Source organism: Triturus cristatus, chromosome 10, assembly GCF_964204655.1.
Source record: "Triturus cristatus chromosome 10, aTriCri1.1, whole genome shotgun sequence".
Lineage (NCBI taxonomy): Eukaryota > Metazoa > Chordata > Amphibia > Caudata > Salamandridae > Triturus > Triturus cristatus.
The window spans coordinates 102,376,764-102,399,580 of NC_140593.1; the positions used below are offsets into that span (position 1 = coordinate 102,376,764).

Sequence of the window (22,817 nt, forward strand, 5' to 3'; positions counted from 1 at the left end):
GATCCCCCAATATGTTCCATTACCAGATACACTGTTGTACCGGTTTGGATATGTTGTACACTACAACAGGTCCCCAGTATGGGATCGTTCACCTCACAGTATTCTGGTTCAACCCCCCACCATACCCTGACTTCACACCCATCCAATCACAAAGGGCAGAAACACCCACTAGCATATCTACGCACCTCACTGGGCACCCCCGACCCACACCACAGGGCTTATATTGGGACCCCTAGGACAGCTCCTCCACGTAGCACGGCCTATCGGCCGCCATGATTCCAATGACAGATATTACATTTCTCACTCTAAATTCACGGGGTATACATACAGCTAGAAAGCGATAAGCCATCTACGCATATATCAAACGCCAGCTAGTGCAAGTCATCCTTCTGCAGGAGACTCACTTGACAAAGGGGGAACTTGACAAACTGCATTAGAAATGGCGGGGCACCTTTTGCACCACGACATACTCAGCGTATGCGCAGGGAGCCCTCGTCTGGCTTCGCCCGGGAGTACCCTTCCTAGAGACCGGGAGGAAGATAGATCCAATGGGATATATGCATTACTGGAAGGTTTATTAGACGTCCAGCCCATACTAATAGGGAGTATATACGCCCCCAATACAGAACAAACAGTATTTGGGAGACCCTGTCGAGCAGCTTGGCTCAAATCACATCGTCCCCATGGGTGTTAGGAGGGGATTATAACTGCTCTTTAGACCTTGCCCTAGATAGGTCCCACCTCCCTGCCAACACCTCACTGGCCCACATGCAAACAGCCCGCTTCCAAGCCTGGACAAACCATTGGCTGCTGACGGACGTCTGGCGACATGCAAACCCGACAACCAAACTCTACTCCTTCCACTCTATCCCTCATAATTTGCGAGTACGGCTAGACCGATTTATGTGCACACGGACGATCCTCCCTCTGACGCAACACAGACTTCCTGGCTAGGGTGATTTCGGACCACAATGCACATGTTATGACTCTCAGATGGCAGCACTGGAGATGTGGGCGCTCCCTAAGGCCCTGCGGGAATCAATACTGGTGACGTTTCCTAAGCCAGACCGGGATCCTCTGCTTCAGTTGTCGTATCACCCTATTACCTTTCTAACTACGGACTGTAAAATGCTCTGAAAGATATTTGCGTATAGACTCACAGGGGTGCTCCCCCATCTAATACACCCTGACCAATGTGGTTTTGTACCAGGGAGGAACACATCCCAAAATATACGTAGGTTGTTCCAGGTCCAAGATTGTGTGGGACAGATTCCCACGGGCCGCGTGCCTTGTACTGCACATAGAAAAGGCCTTCGATACCCTAGCTGGCAGTATCTATTTGAGGTCTTGCGGCGGGTGAGAATGGGTCCCCAACTACCGGCATACATCAAACTGCTGTACACCAATCTGACCACCAGGGTCCGCATAGCCAGGCATATCTTGCCCCCATCTCAGTAACGCATGGAACACGTCAGGGATGTCCCCTATCCCCATTACAATTCGCCCTGGCGATAGAACCACTGGCAATAAGGCTGAGAGAAGAAGGCGATCATTGGGGTATACCACTCGGGGACGAACACACAGTGTATCCCTAAACGCAAATGACCTCCTCATATACGCCAGGGACATTACGGCAGAACTCACTCCTCTTTGGGCCACTCTCAAAGAGTTTGGGAAGACAACGGGGTTAAATGTAAATTGGGCCAAATCCACTATTTACCCCCTTCACCCAGATACGCCTCATTGGGAGATCAGTGTGGGGGTGGCCAAATTGTCATGGAAGGGGGATGCCCCGAGATACTTAGGAATCAGACAATATCACACACCTAGTGATCTCCTAGAGGGGAATCATTACAGAGCCCTGAGAGGATTACAAAACCCAGGTCAACTCCTGGCGAATGTTACCCTTGGCCCCCATAGGAATGGTAGCTTTATCTAAAATGATAATGGTGCCCCGTCTTCTATACTACTTTGGAAATGTCCCGGTGCTCCCGCCATGAGCATTATTTCGTGAGCTGAACACCTTACTGATAACGCTCATTTGGGGAAAAGGCTGTCGCAGAGTAGCTTTGGCGATGCTGCAACTGCCACGAGATGGGGAGGGTTGGGTGCCCCCTCCTTTGAGGCCTACTTCCTCGCAGCGCAGCTGCAATGGCTCTCGGACTGGACAGCTGAACGTCACTTAGAGGAGACGGAGTGGGGATTCTATCGAATCAGGAGATAACCTGAATGCTCCGCCCAGGGACCAAACCTAATCCAGCACATCCCCTGTTGGTGAAGATGCCTAGATCCTGTATGTTAAGGATCCACCGTCTCTCTGGAGTGGCGCCAGTATACTCCCCGCTTTTACCACTAGCAGGCCTCCCTAAAGGACGTGGACACTACACGACCAGAGACTTATCAGCGTGGACAGAACACGCACTAACTGAGGTGGAATCCCTGTTCACGGAAGGTCAGCTGTCCTCGTTTGAGGGCCTGATGGAGGAAAGTGGGCTTCCCGCAGGACAGTTCCTTATTCACAGGGAACTGGTGGCTAACTGTAGGAAAATGTGGGATCTGATGGCAGGTGAACCTAAAACACATCCTGTATTGCACACGATATTACATATGGGGGTGGGGAGACATCTTATCACCTGGATATATAAATCTATCATGGATCTTACACGTACATCACTAACGCGGTTCCGGTTAAAATGGGAGGAGGAATTTGGTCGAGCGATACATGATAGCGAATGGCTGATGGCCCTGGAACACCACAAGAAGGTATCACATAACCAACGCTTCAAAAATATCCAATTTAATATACTGCACCGTGCATATCTCACACCAGAAAGGCTCAAGCGTTTCTTCCCTGCGTCACAGTTTGATTGCCCGCGGTGCAACACTTCTGAGGCCACGTTCATCCATATGTTATGGACTTGCCCCAAGTTACAAGCCTTTTGGACGGCAGTGCACACCTCAATCCAGACAGTCACAGGCCTGACAGGGCTCACCACATGGGAGGCTAGGACCTGTAGTGACCTGGGGGCAGGGCACTAGGACCCTGCACTGCACCAGATGGACACGGAGGGAACCGGACACCACATCCGGTCAAGGGGTGTGGGCAGGACATTGGCAGGGTGGGGGGACGACGTGGGCAGACGTGCAGGGGCACGAGGACAATTTCCTGTAACCGAATAAAGTATTATCGATCCTTACCTGTCTCCGTGAATCTGTTCTGGAGTAGACACAACATCTGGCGAACGAAGGCGGGATATCGTCAGGCAGAAGTGGATCAATACGTCTGTCTCCTGGAGAAGAAGCGCAGCGGAACCAGGAGCCCACTCTGGTCCGCTGGCCAACTCAGGAAACGCTTGTGCGGAGTGGTGCAATGGGAAAAGACAAGTGGAGCCTGGAGCCCACCCTGGTCCGAGCAGTGCAGCCAAAGAACAGTGCGACGCGGGAGCCCACCCCGACCTACACATCGGTAAGAGCGCTGATTGCGCCCTAGGGATATTTAGGTGAAGTAAACAGCGAAAGGTGGAAACCCAATTCGCGATACTAGCCTTCCTTTTGGCAAAGCGAAGCATTACACTACACTGGCGCTCACCGGATGGTCACCCGATAGCAGCATGGAGGGGAGCGGTCAAGAAATGGGGTGCAGCGGTGGAGGATACAATCAGACAGGAGGAGGCACGTGGAACAAGGCAGTGCCCCAGATCCATGGAGTGGTCGATGCTCCAGCATAGCTTCAAGCAGGTATTAGATACCCCCACAGAAACCCTGGCCGGTACCCAAACGGCGCTTAGCCCCGTCATCCCCTGCACCACACAAGCCTCTTCTGGGCGGGTCCCTCTCCCCGCTACCCTAGGTGGCACACAGTCCTCAGCCCAGTGAGAGAGAGCAATGCATGGAATTAGTAGATCAGCGTAGAACACTGCCCCTACTCCTAACCCCACCTTCCCAGTTATGTCTACCCGGTTGGGTTGTCCGAATGGATTTCTTTCTACCCAATGACATACACACACGCAATGAGAGAGTACCAGTCAAACCCAAGAGTTAAGCAGTTTAATATGAAACTCATCGTCTTTAAGCAGACACACAGACCCACATACCACATGCACTGAGACTAATAACTAGTCTGATGAGTATATTATATTGAGATAATGCATGTAATGTATGTCCAATATTGTCCAACGATGGTGTAAGATGTATAATCTATATGAAAGATGCAAAATCCAATAAAACGGTTTATTATAAAAAAGCTAGACGAACAAGAATAATCATGTAATTTTCTGAAATTTGCATCAAAAGAGTAACACACAAAATTACTTTGATTACTCCGGCATAATTAAAATGTAACCCAAGACTATTAGTAGCCAAGAGTGGTATGAGCTGGGAAGAGGCTTGGATGGGCATGTGAATGACACTTGGATTTTGAAGATGAGTAGTAGGTAGGGGAAGTTGAAACAGTGGAACGGGAGCAGGGAAGGAGGAATGGAGGCGAAGAGTGCAATGGTGGTCCGAGGAAGCAAGCAGGAGGTGTAGATCAGGGGTAACTAACTCAGTGGAAATGCTTGGCATGTTTCAGGATGCAGAACCACCAAGGGCTTACAGAGTGCAACAGCGACAACGGTCAGGAGAGCAGGGTTCAGTGAATGTCTCAATGCTAAGGCCAGGGAAGCCCAAGAGTGGTGGTCTTCATGTGAATGACACAAAGATTGTTTCAAGGTCAATTGATGTGGCTTGCGAAGAGGTCACGAAGGGAAGGCGATGAGGTTAACTATAGGAAAGTATGTGGAAGACCATGGTACTGGTGTTGATGGCGTTAAAGTAACTGGAGAGGATAAAAAGAAAGGGAGCGGGATGAACAGTGAAAGTGGGTTTGTACATGATGATGGAAAAGACAAAGGCAAGAAGGAAAGTAAAGAGAAAAAACGTAAGAAACTGCCATGCATGGGAGGTTAGGAAACCACTTGGAAAGCATCCAGTGCTCTCAATAATAAAGGAAAACATCTGAAAGGGGGAGAACGCAGAAGTTTTTAAGTTACTTCACAGGGAGGTATGGGTAAAGGAAGGGTCTATGTAGGAATATTTCAGTTCTCCGGGCTCTCAAGGAGCTCATGGCTATTGGACAGTTGCCATTTTAATACATGGTACTCGCTGTACTGTCAGAAATATCCAGAGGACCGAGTTGCATTATTCAAATACATCGATGTGATTAATCGTAAAGTGCAAATACTGTTTGGAGGAATGGCCTGGGTGCATTGAGAGGTGAAGTTTACAGCAAGGCTATCAAAAGCTGCAGGTGGAAAATGGACAGACCTGGATACACACTATGTCTGCAATGGATGGCACCTACAAGTTTGGTGCCTACAACATACACTGGCAGTGTGCTGCATGTGATTTATCAGCCCTTTCAGGGTCGTCCCACCCAGAGTGAAGTGCCATGGATTGGTAGGGGAACAGGATAACCATGTAGGGCTTGCTGGGTATTTAACAAAGGTTTCTGCAATAGGGAATATTGTAGACTTAGGCGTGAATGCTCCAAGTGTGGCAGTCCAGACCCACTTATGCAATGCAGTGCCCAATTGGGGCTTGAGCAAGGGGATCAAGAGGGACTTGGCAAGGACAGAATGATACGGAGAGATGACCCAGAACCAACCGTAGAAGGGCTCATACATCAGTTAAAGTGGGACCCTTGCAACATTGCGTACAGTTTCATAAGAGAGGATGTTGTGTTATTGCTGAACAGTTTTAGGTTTGGGTTTACATTATCATATGAAGATCCCAGATTAAGAAGATGCGTCAAGAATGTGTGGATGAGGAAGGAGCATCCTGAAGTTGTGCTGAACAAGTTGATGAAAGAGGTGGCAGGAGGTAGAGTCTCTGGTCCTTTTGACACACGGCCAATGGAAAGGCTGGTCATTTGCCCATATGCATGGTGATGAAGGAAGAGAAAGGCGAGTTGTATGTTGATTCAACACGTGTCTTGGCCAGAAGCGTAATCTGTCAACTATTTCATAGTTGACAAGCTGAGATTGGTGAAGTATGTATCATAGGATGACACCATTGAGTTTGAATGAAGGGTGAAAGCAGATGCTTCAGTAGCAAGACGTGATATCAAGTCAGATTTTCTCCTTCTACCACAACATCTGGATCACTATGAACTGTTCGACATGCAATTTGGGGTCTGCTGTTATGTGGGTAAAGCTTTGCCAATATGCTGTTTTGTATCTTTCGCCCCGTTTAAGAAGTGTATCCGTATTTTCAACAGGTGTTCACTTTTCATCACAGTTTTCAGTCACTTACCCAATAGTTAGATGATCTATGTTACCTGTGGTTCGACCACATTCAAGTGGCTGGCAGGAGAGGCTGGACAGTTTCCAAGTTTTGATGCAGAATGTGGAGGTTCATTTGGCCCTGACGAAGATGGTAGGACCAAGTGTAGTGATAACTTTTTGGGCATAGAGACTGATCTGGAAGACATGGAGGTTAGGCTGTCTAAGGATTAAAAAGGTGAAGTTGTTGGGCTGCTGGATGAGATGCTGTTGAAGGAGACGTTTGTTTGCAACACTCAGGTTCTATTAGGAAACTTAGTTTTGCATAAAGAGGAGTGTGAGTGAGGAGGACTTCATGCAGGAGACTGGGATTGGCTTTGCCAGTTACACTCAGCTGCATCAGAGTGGAGCTGTGCACAGGGGAGAGGCCTGATATGAAAGTGTAGAAACATTTTTAGATAACTTCAGGGGGTTATCACTGAGATATGGGGAAGAAAGTTGAACGATCAAATGAGGTATTCTCTGATACAGCTGGCTTTTTGGCAAGGTGAATGTTCCTCAGGGCGATAGGTGGAAAATTGGAGGCATGAAGGGTGCAGCATTGCTTTTTGGGAATTTTCCCTGATTAGTGATGGCCAGGTGGAGGTCTGAGTGATACAAGTGATATCTATGTCCTGATTGGTGTCTGTCATAATTGTTTTTAATTTTATTGTTGCTGACTGTTTTTCAGGTCATGTTCCAGGCCTGACGAGGGGGTTACACTGAAGTACAGATCTGCGATCCTTCGTTTATTAAATGGTTGGCTTGACAGGCAGAGCAAAGGTGATTCAGGAAATATTGGGCTTTGATAATACCAAGGTGCAAGTAAAATGGTTTGGTAAGTTAGGAATACGGTAACTTATTGCCAATATTGGACAGTTTATGCAACAGAGGGGTTGCCCCAACGTACTATACACCTCGGGAAGAAGGACTTTGTGCAATTGAAGGGGTTAGCCCTGTTAAAGAACATTAAAAAAGATCTGCTGGAGATAAAATGACTGTGGTGGGGAAGAAGTTGTTGTGGATGGAACTTATCCCTAAGAGAGAATGGTGCGGGGGAAGAAACTAGCAGCGACTGATAAGACAAGGAGGAAGATCTATAGGGAGTTGAAGAATTCCTTTGGGGAAGGCGGCTTTGGCAGGATTACACACTCCGATATACGATTTGAAGAGTAGTAGATCTTCAGGTAGATGTGATCCTAGAAGGTGCCTAAGGTTCTTGGAGGCACTACTTTTGGAAGCGCCCAGAATCTTAACAGTTTACGTTGGCGGTAGATCTTTTTGCTTTTTTGCTTCTAAACTGGGAATTCCCTTCCGCTGCGACTGAGGCAATCTCCGTTTGAACCTCAGTTTCACAAAAACCTCAAGACTTGGCTTTTGTAGGCCTCCTCTTCCATTTAGACACCTAAGCTTCTTTCTTACTGCTCAGCGCTGGGACACTCCTTAAAGGAGTAGCTATGCACTCTATAAAACGTGTATTATTATTATCCATTTGTCAGTAATGGGAATGGTACTGTACCTTATGCAAATGTGGGACACATTAGCAAGCTGCTGAGGAAGAAATTGTGATGGTGAATTGGTAGGGTAGAAAAACTCTTCCAGTGAGGGGTTTTCTGGTGGCAGTTTTGGAGAATATTACAGGGTACAAGGAAGGATGGCTAGGTTTCTGGTCAGGCGCACCATCAAGGAGTGAAGCGAGGTGGGTGGCAAAAGAGCTCCAGGTTTCTTTATCAAGGTTTAAATAAGTCTTGGTAGGTTATTTAGTTGATTATGCAGGATTTGAGCAAGAAAAATTGGATGTTTGCACATGGTAATGTAGAGAGGTGTTATTTTAGGGGAGGGTGGATCCAATTTGGTCAGGTTTCCATAATTTTTATTGAGGCCTTGATGTTAGTCAATAGCCAAGGGTTTTTGGCTGTGATGTGCACCTGTGTCATTAAGAGGCTTTTTAGACACATAGTTATGTTGTAGTTTAGTTTCTGGGTTGCGATGTCTTGCCTGAGTTAGACTTACAACCCCATTTACCTTTGCAATAGGACCCATGATTGATAAATACTCTTACCTGAGTAGTTAAGCAAGATCTTTAAAAAAGACATTAAGATCTGAGTTTAAAAGAGAAATTGGGTGATAAGATTTCAAATCTTCCTTTGCCCTGTCTGTTAGAGAGATTACTGTGGGTTATCGGATTACAGATTTAAGAGATTGCTGTTGAGCTGGAAATTAAAAAATAGAAAAGTCATTGACTGACAACCTTATTTGCAAGATTTAATGATTATTAGTCTCTGAAAATATGAATATACCACACACTGTTCATCACATTATAAAATAATGTCCTATTAATTACACAATCTTCTATAACTCTCCCAAGATACAACCTCTCTTGAGTTATATGCCCACGACTCCTGAATCAGTTTAAACAGAATCCACCTGTATTAGTTCACTTATCTGCTTTAGGTTTTCTACAAGCCAATAAAACCTATTCACAGAGCGATAGATACAACAGGTATATCAATGTTATTGATATACCATTTTTTATATTCCACTGTCCTAATAATCTTATACACATTTGTGGTATGTTTACTTACATGGGGTAACATGGCGAGTTGATGGCGATGGGTCACCACATTCATATTAGCTTCTGAAAAATATCTCTGAGTACGTTTCCTTTCTCGATCCAGTTTCTTCTCTAATGTAAGCTGAGAGGTGGATAAACCATCAAGGTATTTCATCATCACATCTGATATTAATGCACACACTTCAACAATGTCGGGCCGAGCCTCAGCATCTGGAGTCAAGCACCTGTACAAGTGAGAAGGCATCGGTTATGATAAAACAGAGCACTGAATGCATGTGCAATCCACTGTACCAACCAAAGCACAATAACTTAGACTTATAGCCCACTACTGCAATTCTATTACTGAATACCAACCTCAAGAATATCATGCTATAAGAATATCGAGGGACAAAATACCAAAAGGGAAGTGTATGCATCCACTGGAGGGGGCTGTGTTTGACCTCATGGTCACAGGTTCAAATCCTTGCAGGTTCGATCAGCTTTTCATCCTTCTGAGGTCGATAACATGAGTACCATTGAGTTGGGTAGCAATAAACATCTCTTATTCAGCACCAAGATTCCCTTCAGAGTGAAGAATGCGTTATGTTATGTTAGATTTTACAGATCCTAGGACCCACCACCTCAGCTTGGGACGACTCCTGGTGGGTCACCTTGTTAGGAACACCCCTCACACCCACAGACCACGCACAATACCTCTGCATCATACAGGACTCCTCGCTCACAATGAACCGTCAGATCAACACCGTTTACTCATCACGCTTCGCCTGCTTCGAAAGACCTTCACGTAGATCCCCACCGAATCCAGAAAGAAGGTCATCCACGCACTCATCACCAGTAGCCTCAACTACGGCAACAACGGCGTCACCCAGAAACGCCTCAGGAAACTACAGAACGTTCAAAACGCCGCAGCCAGACTTGTCCTCAACAACCGCCGCAGCGGCCGCATCACCGAACACCTGTGAGAACTCCACTGGCTCCAGGTCAACATAAGAGTCACTTTCAAGCTCCTCACTCACGCCTCCAAAGCACTCCACAAGGTAGGATCAGCATACCTGAACCACCGCCTCTCATTCCACATACCCACTAGACACCTCCGCTCTGCCTAACTGTCCCCGGCCACCCTCCCGCAGATCCGCAAGACCAGAACTGGAGGAAGAGCCTTCTCCTACCTTGCCACCAAGATCTGGAACACCCTGCCTCTCCACCTCAGGCAAGCCCTGTCGCTGACCCAATTCAGGAAGGAGCTCAAGACCTTGTTCTTCGACCGAACCCCAGCGCCCAAACGAGTCAGCAGCCCCCCCAGCACCTTGAGACCCTCACAGGTAAGGAGCCGTGCTTTACAAACCCTGATTGATTGACTGATTGATTCCTAACTCCACATCTACATACCTTGGAGATATATATACTGCCAAGGTACATATATGTGGACTTAGGAATAGAAAATCTAGACTTACTTACCTATCAATATTTGCTTTTTGATATTTTGTCCTCGATTATGCGTCCCACCGAGTGAGGGCCAATAACAAGGGTGAGATATAGACCAGGATAGAAGGGCTGCAATACTATTAGAGCATTCCACTCTCTGAGGATAGAATGTTCTCAAATAAACAGGAGAAACAGAAAGACAAGTATGGAATGCTGAACCAGACGGTCTATATCAGCCATTATTGTCCCAGAACCACTTCATCGCCTTCAGTGGAGCTCACAACATTCCAACGTTCTAATATTTACTTGTATTGGTATATTACATGAACATATAAATATTTGATCTGGATCTAACTGGCATGAGTGAGGGAGACACATCTCTCCATAAGACTTATTGAATGACTAGACTATGTTATCACTGACCAAAGAAGAGATAGGCCGAGCAGGCTTCAGAATAGCTAGGGTAGCTGGGAGCCTTAAAAATAGATCAGGAGCTGCTGTGATATCTTACCAAACAAACTGTGAAACTTCAGGAGCAAGAGCTCAACCTGTTTTTATAAGTCATTTAATTGCACTTGGGAGTCCATCAAGTTTCTTATTAGCTGTGAGAAGGGTAGAATTGCGGTGCCCCCAAAAACGGGCAAATACCAACATTTTTTACTGCATATATTCCAATTTAGCTGATCAAGTAAGAATACTCAAATCTTTGCAGGGACGTGAGTGGCTTGAATGGATGTGAGCAATGATGCACTCACCAGGCATAAGACTGGGGCTACCTGGAAGTGTGATCAGGCCAGCAGGATTTCACCAGAAGGAAGCTAAATTACACAATTCTGATGGACAAATCTTGACTAAGTTGAAGGGAAGTAGTTCAAAGGAAATTAGAAGATGTTGTCTTCTTTGATTTCAGTCAAGCTATCAATGCTAACTAACACAGAAGGGTTACACAGAGAATGTTCCGCTCACACTGCGCCTAGGGCAAAAGGGAACTGCCTTAAATATTAGCGCAGAGGACCAACGCTCAGTGAGGCAGAGGAGTCAGCAGAAGTCTCCAGAAAGTAGAAGGATCCATAGGTTGTCGCCTAGTAAAGGGGCATGAGGGAGTCATAGGGAGGGAGGATGAGCAGGAGAAGGTGAGAGGAAGAGTTATTTCACCACAAGGTACATCATTAGTGACATCTCACTAAGTCCTGTGTCGTCGCTAGAAGTCCTGTGTCCAGAAAGGTCACATCTCTAGAAGGATAGAGAAAGGTCGAAGACCATCAGCACTGAGCAGGATATTCCACCTTGAGCTTTTGAGGACAAGCAGATCCTAACATATGCAAAGATGGAGGAAGGTGGAAGATGAAAATATTCTGCAAAAGGGGGTGCTTAATGGACAGTGAGATGCTCTGGAAGGACACTTTGAGGCACAGATTTAGCCTGCATTTACAGGCCAGGCTGCTGTTATAGCAGAGGTAAAGCCATAATAGGACGAGGAGACCATAGAGGAAACATGACACTTGATTAATACCTGAAAGAGCCAATCAGAGAGGAGCTCCTGAGTCAGAGCCCAGATAAACCAGCTTCTCATCAAATACCTACAAACAACTACTGCACAGGATCGCACCTTCTAAAATTATCTCCGAGATGTAAACTTTCTTATTTTTATCAAATCATGATAGATCCACTCCAGCTCTCCCATACCTCCACTTTTTCTCCATCCCACATTCCCAGAAGTCACTTTTACATTAAAATCGCCCTTTTCTGCCCTTCCATTGAAACTGCTCCTAGAGCCGCCTGGGCCAACTCTGAGCCTTTTCTGCTTTCCCTGTTTAACATGGTATATTGCAAGTGCCCCGCTCTTGACAGAGTGCATTAATATCCCCTTTACATGAATTAGCCAATGGAAGGACGCTATTTGGCGACAGTTTTGATCATAGCTATAAGGACAGCACTGTAAATGAGAAGGGGTTTGCAAAAAAGGCAGCAAAAGCCGGGAAGGTAGGCGCAGGGGCGGTGCTGCGGGTTCGCATCCAAAATATCCTAAAATAGGAATAACTAAAAGGGCGGAGGCTAATTTGTTTAAAGTCGGATTCAAATTCAAGCTAATCTGCAACAGAGCAATATTGGCGATGCAGTGCTTTCATGATACCATTAAGGAACGAGGCCTGTCATTTAATACCCACAACACTGCCAATCTAACAAGCAGCAAAGATCTGGGTGACAGGATAAACCAAGGGTGAAGGGATCATTGAAACCAGAATGTCATCCTGAAGTTCATCATACACAGACACAAAACCCAGAAGGATGCGCCCTGGCATGTGTGTCTTATCCAGTCTCAGCATACCAGAATGATAGCTCAGACATGTGATCGCTCGCTGTGGAGATCAGAGGGTGACCTGCAATCCAGAGCAGGGTAGAGTGAGCCTTTAACCTTCCGAGGTCGACGACATGACTATTAATTTCAATTGTGTCATAGTAATAGTATTCAAAATGTCGTGTATATATATTGTGCTTTACATAAAAATGCAAATAGAGCAATTGATGGACAGAATGCAGAACAATGTCACACATTCACCCCAGTACAGAGATTTGTGCCTAAATCCATCGTTTATTTGCTCACCATGCCATTCCAGTTTGAACCCAGCCATATGCAAATCAGTCTTGACCCTGGGCCCAATGGGAACAGTCCAGCCCTAATTGCCAGGCCAGGTCCTCCCTGGACTGGAAACAAGCATCCTAGGACCAGGTTCAGGGTTTTACCCCTCATCAGCTAGGATAGCTTGACTCCAATGGCAGGGAGAGCACGGGACCCACGTCTGGGCATACCTGTCCCACTCAGGGTGACAAATTCAAAAAGAACAATTGATGGACAAAATGCAGAACAATGTCATACATTCACCCCAGTACAGAGATCATGCCATTCCAGTTTGAACCAAGCCATATGCAAATCAGTCTTGACCCTGCACCCAATGGGAACAGACCAGCCCGAACATCCAGTCCTCCCTGGACTGGAAACAAGCATCCTAGGACCGATTTCATGGTTTCAGCCCTCATCAGCCAGGATAGCTTGACTCAAGTGGCATGGAGATCTGTGACTGGGGGTGAGTGTCTGAAAAGTTTCAGTGCTCCGTCCATCATCTCCTTGTGATTGGTTTGTTCGTCCTAAGTTCGCAGGGTATGCCCATACATGGGTCCCTTGCTCACTTTGCCACTGGATTCAAGCTAGCCTGGCTGATGAGGGGTGTTACTCCGAAGCCAGTCTCAGGATGCTTGTTACCGGTCCAGGGAAGACCTGGCTTGGCAGTTCGGTCTGGACTGTTCCCATGAGGCACAGGGTCAAGACTGATTTGCATATGGTTGGGTCTGAACTGGGGTGGCGAAGTGAGCTAAAGAACGATGATGGATTCAACCCAGATCTGTGACTGGGGGTGAGTGTCTGAAAAGTTTCAGTGCTCCGTCCATCATCTCCTTGTGTTTGCTTTGTTCACCCTAAGTTGGCAGGGTATGCCCAGACATGGGTCCCTTGCTCACTTTGCTACTGGATCCAAGCTAGCCTGGCTGATGAGGGGTGTTACCCCGAAACCGGTCTCAGGATGCTTGTTTCTGGTCCAGAGAAGACCTGACTTGGCAGTTTGATCTGGACAGTTCCCATGAGGCACAGGGTCAAGACTGATTTTCATATGGCTGGGACAGAACTGGGGTGGCAAAGTGAGCTAAAGAACGATGATGGATTCAACCCAGATCTGTGACCAGGGGTCAGTGTCTGAAAAGTTTCAGTGCTCCGTCCATCATCTCCTTGTGTTTGCTTTACATAAACATGCAATATAAAAAACATTTATCAATCATGGTTTTGGGCCCAGGTTAACGCTGTTAATTGGTGTACAGAATTCATCATTAGGCTCTCGGTGGCCTTATCACGACCTCTCTTTTCCACCGCTTCACCTTGGCTCACGGTGCTTCACCCCAAAACGCCTGAAGATTGAAGACAATGCCCCGGTTGGTATTAAACACTTGATGCCAAGTTGACAGAAGTCACATTGGTTTAGTCCTTTTCTTGAACCTTCTCAGCTAATAAAGTGCTGGAATATGCTGAGTTCGATGTATAGAGCACACTATATTCTCGCTGCACATATTTCATCTGCCAATCGACGCAGCTGTTTACCCGCTTCACAAAACTACAGATTGGGCCGTCTGTTTTAGGGCTTAATTTAGTTTTTATGGAACAGAGGCGCTATCTGTCTCCTGTAAACTATTATCGCTGTCTGGCTTGAATGCAACACTTGGTTTTTCTATAAAATGCACTAAGAGGGCTGTTTTATAAATTGCTGTTACTTTTTGGAAAACTGGCAACGCGAAACCCTATTTCACTGTAACAGGCCCTTGCCAATTCAATACAGTGACCAGCTATATCTGTGTCTTCCTCGAAACCAGGGGCCAAGTGAGTGCTTTAAAAATAAATACAGAAGTGCTAGTACTCACTAATTAGAGTACCTGTGTACTGCTGAAAAATGCTGGTACTCACTACTTAGAGCACTTGTTTACGGCTGAGAAGTGCTGGTACTCACTATTTAGATTGCCTGTTTATGGCTGAGAAGTGTTGGTACTCACTATGTAGAATGCCTGTCTACAGCCGAGAATTGCTGGGACTCACTATTTAGAATTCCTGTTTACAGCCGAGAAGTGCTGGTACTCACTACTTAGAGCACCTGTTTACGGCTGAGAAGTGCTGATACTCACTATTTAGAATACCTGTTTACAGCCGAGAAGTGCTGGTACTCACTACTTAGAGCGCCTGTTTACGGCTAAGAAGTGCTGGTACTCACAATTTAGAGTACCTGTTTACAGCCGAGAAGTGCTGCTACTCACTACTTAGAGCAACTGTTTACAGCAGAGAAGTGCTGGTACTCACTATTTAGAGTACCTGTGTACTGCTGAAAAATGCTGGTACTCACTACTTAGAGCACTTGTTTACGGCTGAGAAGTGCTGGTACTCACTATTTAGATTGCCTGTTTACAGCCGAGACATGCTGGTACTCACTACTTAGAGTACCTGTTTATGGCTGAGAAGTGTTGGTACTCACTATGTAGAATGCCTGTCTACAGCCGAGAAGTGCTGGTACTCACTACTTAGAGCATCTGATTACGGCTGAGAAGTGCTGAAACTCACTATTTAGAATACCTGTTTACAGCCGAGAAGTGCTGGTACTCACTACTTAGAGCACCTGTTTACGGCTGAGAAGTGCTGATACTCACTATTTAGAATACCTGTTTACAGCCGAGAAGTGCTGGTACTCACTACTTAGAGCGCCTGTTTACGGCTAAGAAGTGCTGGTACTCACAATTTAGAGTACCTGTTTACAGCCGAGAAGTGCTGCTACTCACTACTTAGCGCACCTGTTTACAGCGGAGAAGTGCTGATACTCACTATTTAGAGTACCTGTGTACTGCTGAAAAATGCCGGTACTCACTACTTAGAGCACCTGTTTACGAATGAGAAGTGCTGGTACTCACTATTTAGAATACCTATTTGCAGACAAGAAGTGCTGGTACTCACTGCTTAGAAGACCTATTTACGTCTGAGAAGTGCCGGTACTCACTACTTAGAATACCTGTTTACAGCTGAGAAGTGCTGGTACTCACAATTTAGAGTACCTGTTTACAGCCGAGAAGTCCTGCTACTCACTACTTAGAACACCTGTTTACGGCGGAGAAGTGCTGGTACTCACTATTTAGAGTACCTGTGTACTGCTGAAAAATGCTGGTACTCACTACTTAGAGCACTTGTTTACGGCTGAGAAGTGCTGGTACTCACTATTTAGATTGCCTGTTTACAGCCGAGACATGCTGGTACTCACTACTTAGAGTACCTGTTTATGGCTGAGAAGTGTTGGTACTCACTACTTAGAATACCTGTTTACGGCTGAGAAGTGCTGGTACTCACTATTTAGAAGACCTGTTTGCAGACAAGAAGTCCTGGTACTCACTACTTAGAAGACCTATTTATGGCTGAGAAGTGCTGGTACTCACTACTCAGAATACCTGTTTACAGCCGAGAAGTGCTGGTACTCACTACTTAGAGCACATGATTATTGTTGAAAAATGCTGGTACTCACTACTTAGAGCACAGTTTACCGCTGAGAAGTGCTGGTACTCACTATTTAGAATACCTGTTTACAGCCAAGAAGTGCTGGTACTCACTACTTAGAGCACCATGTTTACTGCTGAGAAGTGCTGGTACTCACTACTTGGAACACCTGTTTATGGCTGAGAAGTGCTGGTACTCACTACTTAGAGCACTTGTTTAAGGCTGAGAAGTGCTGGTACTCACTACATAGAATACCTGTTTACTACTGAGAAGTGCTGGTACTCACTACTTAGAGTACATGTTTACGGCTGAGAAACGCTGGTACTCACTACTTAGATAACTCTCACACGAGGGGTCAAATAGGAAGTATATGCTACTAAATAGAAATCTATCCTACACTACTTCCAGGAACATACATCTCACACAGAGTATAGGGTAGCCAAGTGCTCAAAAGGTGAAAAGACTGTGACAAGTTGGGGCACAACAAGAGTTTGGATTGAGTGTGATGGAGACAAAGATTTTAATAGGTTGAACACAAATCAAGACACTTTACTTGGTGCTGTGTAATAATACTCGCTGAAACCCAATTTCCACACACAAAGGTTTGTGCCCTATACAGATTTGCCAACGAAATTGCATGTCTGTGCAAATATTGTTGCCAGTTCAATGGAAAACGTACTGTGTGTAAATGGCAGTGTACCTCCACACCATGCTTTAGTAATGTATTTAAGAAAATGTGCTCCAAAATGAACCACTGGCTTCACACCGCTCAATTACGGCTCTCCTGGTGTCTGGGCGTGGCTCATTTGTGACGCGTGTCCTTTGTGTGACACCTGCATTTTTGCACAATCCCAACGACTTCAGAGATGTAACATTGATGGCAGCATCCCCACTCTGAAAATTGTTCCAGCACCACTGATATTCCAGCGTAATTTAATGTAATCAAGTCCTATTTTTGATTTTTAAAATGCCCAGACCCTTTCACTCCCTGGCAGTCACCTAGCAGCACCACACTGCCCCCTGCAGGATCAGACTGAACAGTGCACTGAATAAGGCTGTGGCAACATGTAACCTACACTCCCCAGTGTTAGGAAAGCAATCTTTTTGTTTCTGACCTATCTGGTCTTCCTAAGGACTCTTTTAGTTTTGAATGATGTCTGTGTTGGCATCTTGTATTTACTTGCTTTGGGTCCGAAATGCAGTTCAGTTTCAAGTGATATCCTCGCAAATAAATGAAAAAATAAACAAACTGGCGTACATATACAAATGTTGCCTCTCTCAGCGTGAAGGCTAACATTCATCAATTGGGCATTGATGTGATTTCAGCGTGATCATCAGTGCCTGCTGTATTCATCAGGGGAATGCGACTCATTGTATGTACTAATTCATGATACTCGAGTAAAGATGTGACGCCCTCTGTGGGGACATATGTATTTGATTCACAATGACTGATACCTTGAGCAGTATTGAGAGTTTCGTAAGGTACATCTTGCCCATGGAACGCCTCCCTGTCAATGACTCAAAGGTCCTCCTGGGTTCTGCTAAGTAGTAAAACTCATCTTAGCACCATGAAGCCTTTGGGCGTAAGTATGCGCTTTACAGAAGGGCGTTCATTCAAGAGTTTTAAGAGAGCCTTCAACGCTGGAGGGTGTTGGGTTTCCGGCCCAACATTAAGAAGCAGGGGGCTGCTGTGGAACCTGAAGGTGGCGTATCAGCCTCCACAGCTTGGATAGGCTTGTCCGCATCATTAAGATAAGTTCACTGAAATCAGAGTCATGGTCCTTGACGCAACCTTGTCGAACTCTCAGTGGCAGCTGGTATTAAAGGGCGGGGGTCGGGTCACCCGGGGAGGGAATGAAAAAAAATATTTAAACACTTTCCTGCTGCCACCGCCGCCTCTCGTTCCTCTTCGCCCGCTTCCAGGGCAGGAAGCACGCAGCTCCCAGGCGCCCCATAGCCAATCACAATGCTGCAATGCAGAATTGTGATTGGAGCTGGGCATGTTCTGCACCAAGGCTGTAATGCAGCCTGGTGCAGAACATGCAAAGTGCGCATGACGGTTTGCCTGACCCGAGACATCCAGCCAAAGCGTCCTGCGCACATGAAGTCGGCAAAGCACTCCTGCCCTGCTCTGTGAGCGGTGCAGCCCTCCTGCCCCCACCCAGCTGGGCAAGGACGGAAAATAAAATAAGAACTATGAGTTATCATCATTGTATTCTTTCCTTGTTGGCCTGCTCAGTGGGCCACGCGAGGAGACAGCAATGCGAACTCTTAAGGGGTTCATTAGGGCATCCTCCTCCTTAAAGTACAGATGGAAACAAGGCCACTTTCACTGGACTAACAGACCTCGTAATTCTTTAGTCATGCATTCTTCCATCTCTCACCGCTTCAACCAATGACGACATACACGAGAATATAAGGGCCATGGGTAAAAATAAGGAAATGAGAATGGGCTTAGACAGCACTGGCTTCCATCAGTCTGAAGCATCACTTCCACTGGGCACCAAAATCTAGAAGACGTGGGGGCATATTATCAAGCCCTGCGTTACAATTATCGCCGTTTTAGCGGCACAAAACTGCTGCTAAAGCGGCAATAATGGGCTTGATAATATGCCGCTGAGAATTCCAATAGAAGCCCATGTTCTGGTGTCAACATGGGCTTCTATTGAAATTCTCTGCGGCATATTATGAAGCTCATTATCGCCGCTTTAGCGGCCGTTTCCTGCTGCTAAAGCGGCGATATTTTTAACGCCGTTTCTTGATAATATGCCCCGTGGTTGGTTGTATAAAGGTAAAACAAGTTATCTTTAGTAAGTGGCCACACGAGTCCTGCATATAACTGCAATAGTGAATGGATGCTACTTAGTGATTTCCCTGTGTAACACATTTTCACTATAGTTTGATATAGAGCTTGTTATTCCTGAACCTAAACATTTAAGAGATGAGTATCTTAAATAGCATTCCTACACACCTCTCTCTGAATACAACGGCTACCTCAAGTTTCAAGTCCCTATGCACTCTGGGGCAGATTTACAAGCCCCTTGCGCCACTTTTGCGTCACATTTAACATGGGAAAAGTGATACAAAAGTGGCGCAAGGGGCTTGTAAATCTGCCCCTCTGTGTGGAAGATGAGTCATAGCTTCTACTTGACTCTCAAGTGCCACTACAAAGTAATTTGCATACATTAATTTCCTGGGACTCCTAAATGGACAACCCCTGTAAGCATTATTCAAACTCTAAAAACCTTATGCATTGTCATAAATACTTATCAAGTGCAACTAAGATTTTTATTGAGTATCACTACACAACCTTAAATCTAAGGGCAATCTTATAGTCTTTAGAACAGTTCCAGTTAAATGTTCAAAGATAGTTAAAAGTTTGCTTTTTTAATTCAGCTTTCATAATATGTCTCTGTATTCCCAATGTCGTTTAACACAACCCCAAAGAAAAACAACAGTTCTGCAAAGGAAATTCTAGATATGCGCAGCGAGGTCCTGGCGGCAGCAACAATGTATCACAATAACTTATCAAATACGCAGTGGTCCACAAGGGAAGTTATACACAGGAATCCAAGAGGGCCGCCACATCTTCAAACAACACTAGAGTTCATGGCCTGCTGGGATATGTAGTTCGTTGTTGGGGTGTTGCAGTGTAGTGCATTCTTCACACAAGCATGGCACCTCTCCCGACGGTGCTGACAGTCTGCATGGATCACCAGCCTTTCCTTCCATGGAATGCAGTAACACTTCCCTTCCTTCACCAAGTCTTTATGCCCTAAAGGTAAGCCATGTCTCCTGTCATGCTTTCTGACCCAATTCTGATCTAATTCCCATAACGTGGCAGTAAAAGCAGTTCTGAAAGGTGTAAATTTACTTCTGAAAAAAATATCATATTGAGGGTCTTTACTATATAAAATGGAACTGTGAGTTTCCCACATGAGAGCACACATTGCACATACCTTAAGCCGATTAGCTGTGTTACATTTTTTACCCTTTGTCGTTATTTATTTTATTTTATTTATTTGAAAAGTTTTATAAAGCGTGAACAAGACCTGTACGGGTATCAGGGTGCTATACAAAGGAACGGAAGCGAGGGGAGGTAAAACCATGCGTACAACACCAATGAAGTTAAAAAAGAGAAACAAGCAACAACCCATCTCGTGGGTCATGTGTGGTACGGGGAGAAGCAACAGGTCATATGGATCACTTGGAAGACACAAATTACAACATTGAACAAAGGTAACAACCCATCTTGTGGGACATGTAAAGAACCAGAAGAGCAGCAAGTCTAAAGGGCCCATGGAGAGACAAAAATTAAAACTTATTTACAGAGGTATAAAAGAGTGTCAACAGGAAATAAAAGTTAGTGAAACTGGCTTCAGGCCTATTGTTGTAGATGGTCATTCATGAATAACTATTTGACTTGTTTCTTGAATGAGGAGGTAGAGGGGTTAGATCTGATCTCGGGAAGAAGATCGTTCCAAATTATTAGTGCAAGACCAGAGAATGTGCATTGACAGTGAAACTATTTTTTGTCAGGATGAAGTGCAGCTTATGGCAGCTCATCTGAGGTATCTGCTCTAATATATGCTCTCTAGCCTCACGTTGCATGCAGTTGACTTTTGCCTTACATTAGATGATCTCTCTCGGCCTGCCGACAGCAGATCTTGTTTGCAGCATTATAGTATTCCCCAAACGAGTGCCTAGCACATTTATTTGTTATTTATGGGCAGATGTCACAAGAGAATTTGACATTTGTCTTTGCAATACTTTGAACGTGTTTAATACATTGATTCATAGAGACTCATTGCTTGAGAAAATATATATGATGCAGCAACTGTTTTCAACAGTATGGCCACGCCTAACCTACTATACCACCTGATCCAAGTGAAGCAAGGAGTGAGTGGAAAAACACACAAATGAGTTTTGAATCATGAATGATGCATACTCCTGCCATCTAGTGTTGGGTCCAGATGTTTTGCAATTTGTTTTTCTTCAAAGAAGTCTTTCTAGTCACGAGGTAGGTGACTCCTCCTTTCGGTGATAGTGCGCATGGGCATCGACTCCATTGTTAGATTGTTTTCCCGCAGAGGGTGAGAATGGAGTTAGTAAAGGTAGAATAGAGATGTCCATGCATATGTATGTAAAATAGGAAAAAACTGCAACAGATATAGGTGCCTGGGGAGGCTGATGGGCGCATGCAAATCTACAGCTCTACATGCCAAGAACAAATGCTTACTGGGTAAGTAACATTATCCGTTCGAGGCATGTGAGCTTTAGATCACCTGATTTGCACAGACTATACAGCATTAACTCCCAAAGCGGTGGCTTACCTGTAGCTGTTGCAGCTGTTTGAAAGAGTGTTTTAAGTACTGCCTGGCCTACATTAGCTTAGTGCCTCGCTAACACATCTACACAATAGTGTTTGGTAAATGTGTGCGGTGTAGACCATGTTGCTGCCTTACAGATGTCAGCTAGGGGGAATATTCCCTAAGAAGGCCATAGTAGCCCCTATTTTGGGGGTGGAATCCGCTCTAGGGGGTATTGTCAAGGTTCTTTTCGCTTTCACATAACATGTTTGGATACCTTTCATGATCCATCTTGCAATACCTGATTTAGAAATGGGATTGCCTTTGTGTGGTGGCGAAAAAGCAACAAAGAGTTGTTTTGTTTTACGAAAATCTTTTGTTCTTTCCACATAATATAGTAGAGCTCTTCTAACATCTAGTGTATGTAGAGCTTGTTCCGCTACAGAATCAGGTTGAGGAAAGAACACGGGTAACTCAACTAATTGACTGATGTGAAAAGCAGACACTACTTTAGGAAGAAATTTAGGATTGGTTCAAAGAACCACTTTGTCTTTGAGAAGTTGAAAGAAAGGCACTTGTATAGTTAGTGCCTGGAGTTCACCAACTCTCCTTAAGGAAGTAATCGCGATAAGAAAAGCAATTTTCCATGAGAGCAATTGGAGTTGACACTTGTGCACTGGTTCAAAGGGTGGACCCATTAGCCTGGTGAGGACTATGTTCAAGTCCCATGCTGGAGCAGGTGGAGCTCTTGGTGGTATTGCTATTTTGAGTCCTCCCATAAAAGCTTTAATCACTGGTACTCTGAATAGAGATAAGTGTTGTCTTTTTTGCAAGTATGCAGCTACTGCTGCTAAATGCAATTGAATGGATGTGTAGGCCAATCCAGATTGCTGTAAGTGTAAAAGATAACAGATTATGTTTTGCACTGAAGCATCAAGGGGAATGATTTTGTTATTGTTACAGTATATAACAAATCTTTACCACTTTGCTGCATAACATGCTCTAGTAGAAGGTTTCCTAGCTTCTTTTAGGATATTCATACAGTCTGGTGGTAATTGTAAATTACCAAACTCAATGACTTCAGGAGCCAAATCACCAGGTTGAGTTCATTGGGATTTGGATGCCTGATTCCCTCATCG

At 45.2% G+C, this 22,817-nt stretch overlaps 1 protein-coding gene across 2 annotated transcripts in view; it reads right to left on the bottom strand.

The window, feature by feature from the left end:
* NEK10 (NIMA related kinase 10) overlaps positions 1-22,817 on the bottom strand; it is a 1,348,206-nt gene that overhangs the window by 392,640 nt on the left and 932,749 nt on the right. For both annotated transcript variants that reach the window (XM_085630543.1, XM_085630544.1), the window contains exon 26: positions 8,885-9,098. In XM_085630543.1, coding sequence (XP_085486669.1) covers positions 8,885-9,098 — 214 coding nt within the window. The remainder of the gene's footprint in view (positions 1-8,884; positions 9,099-22,817) is intronic.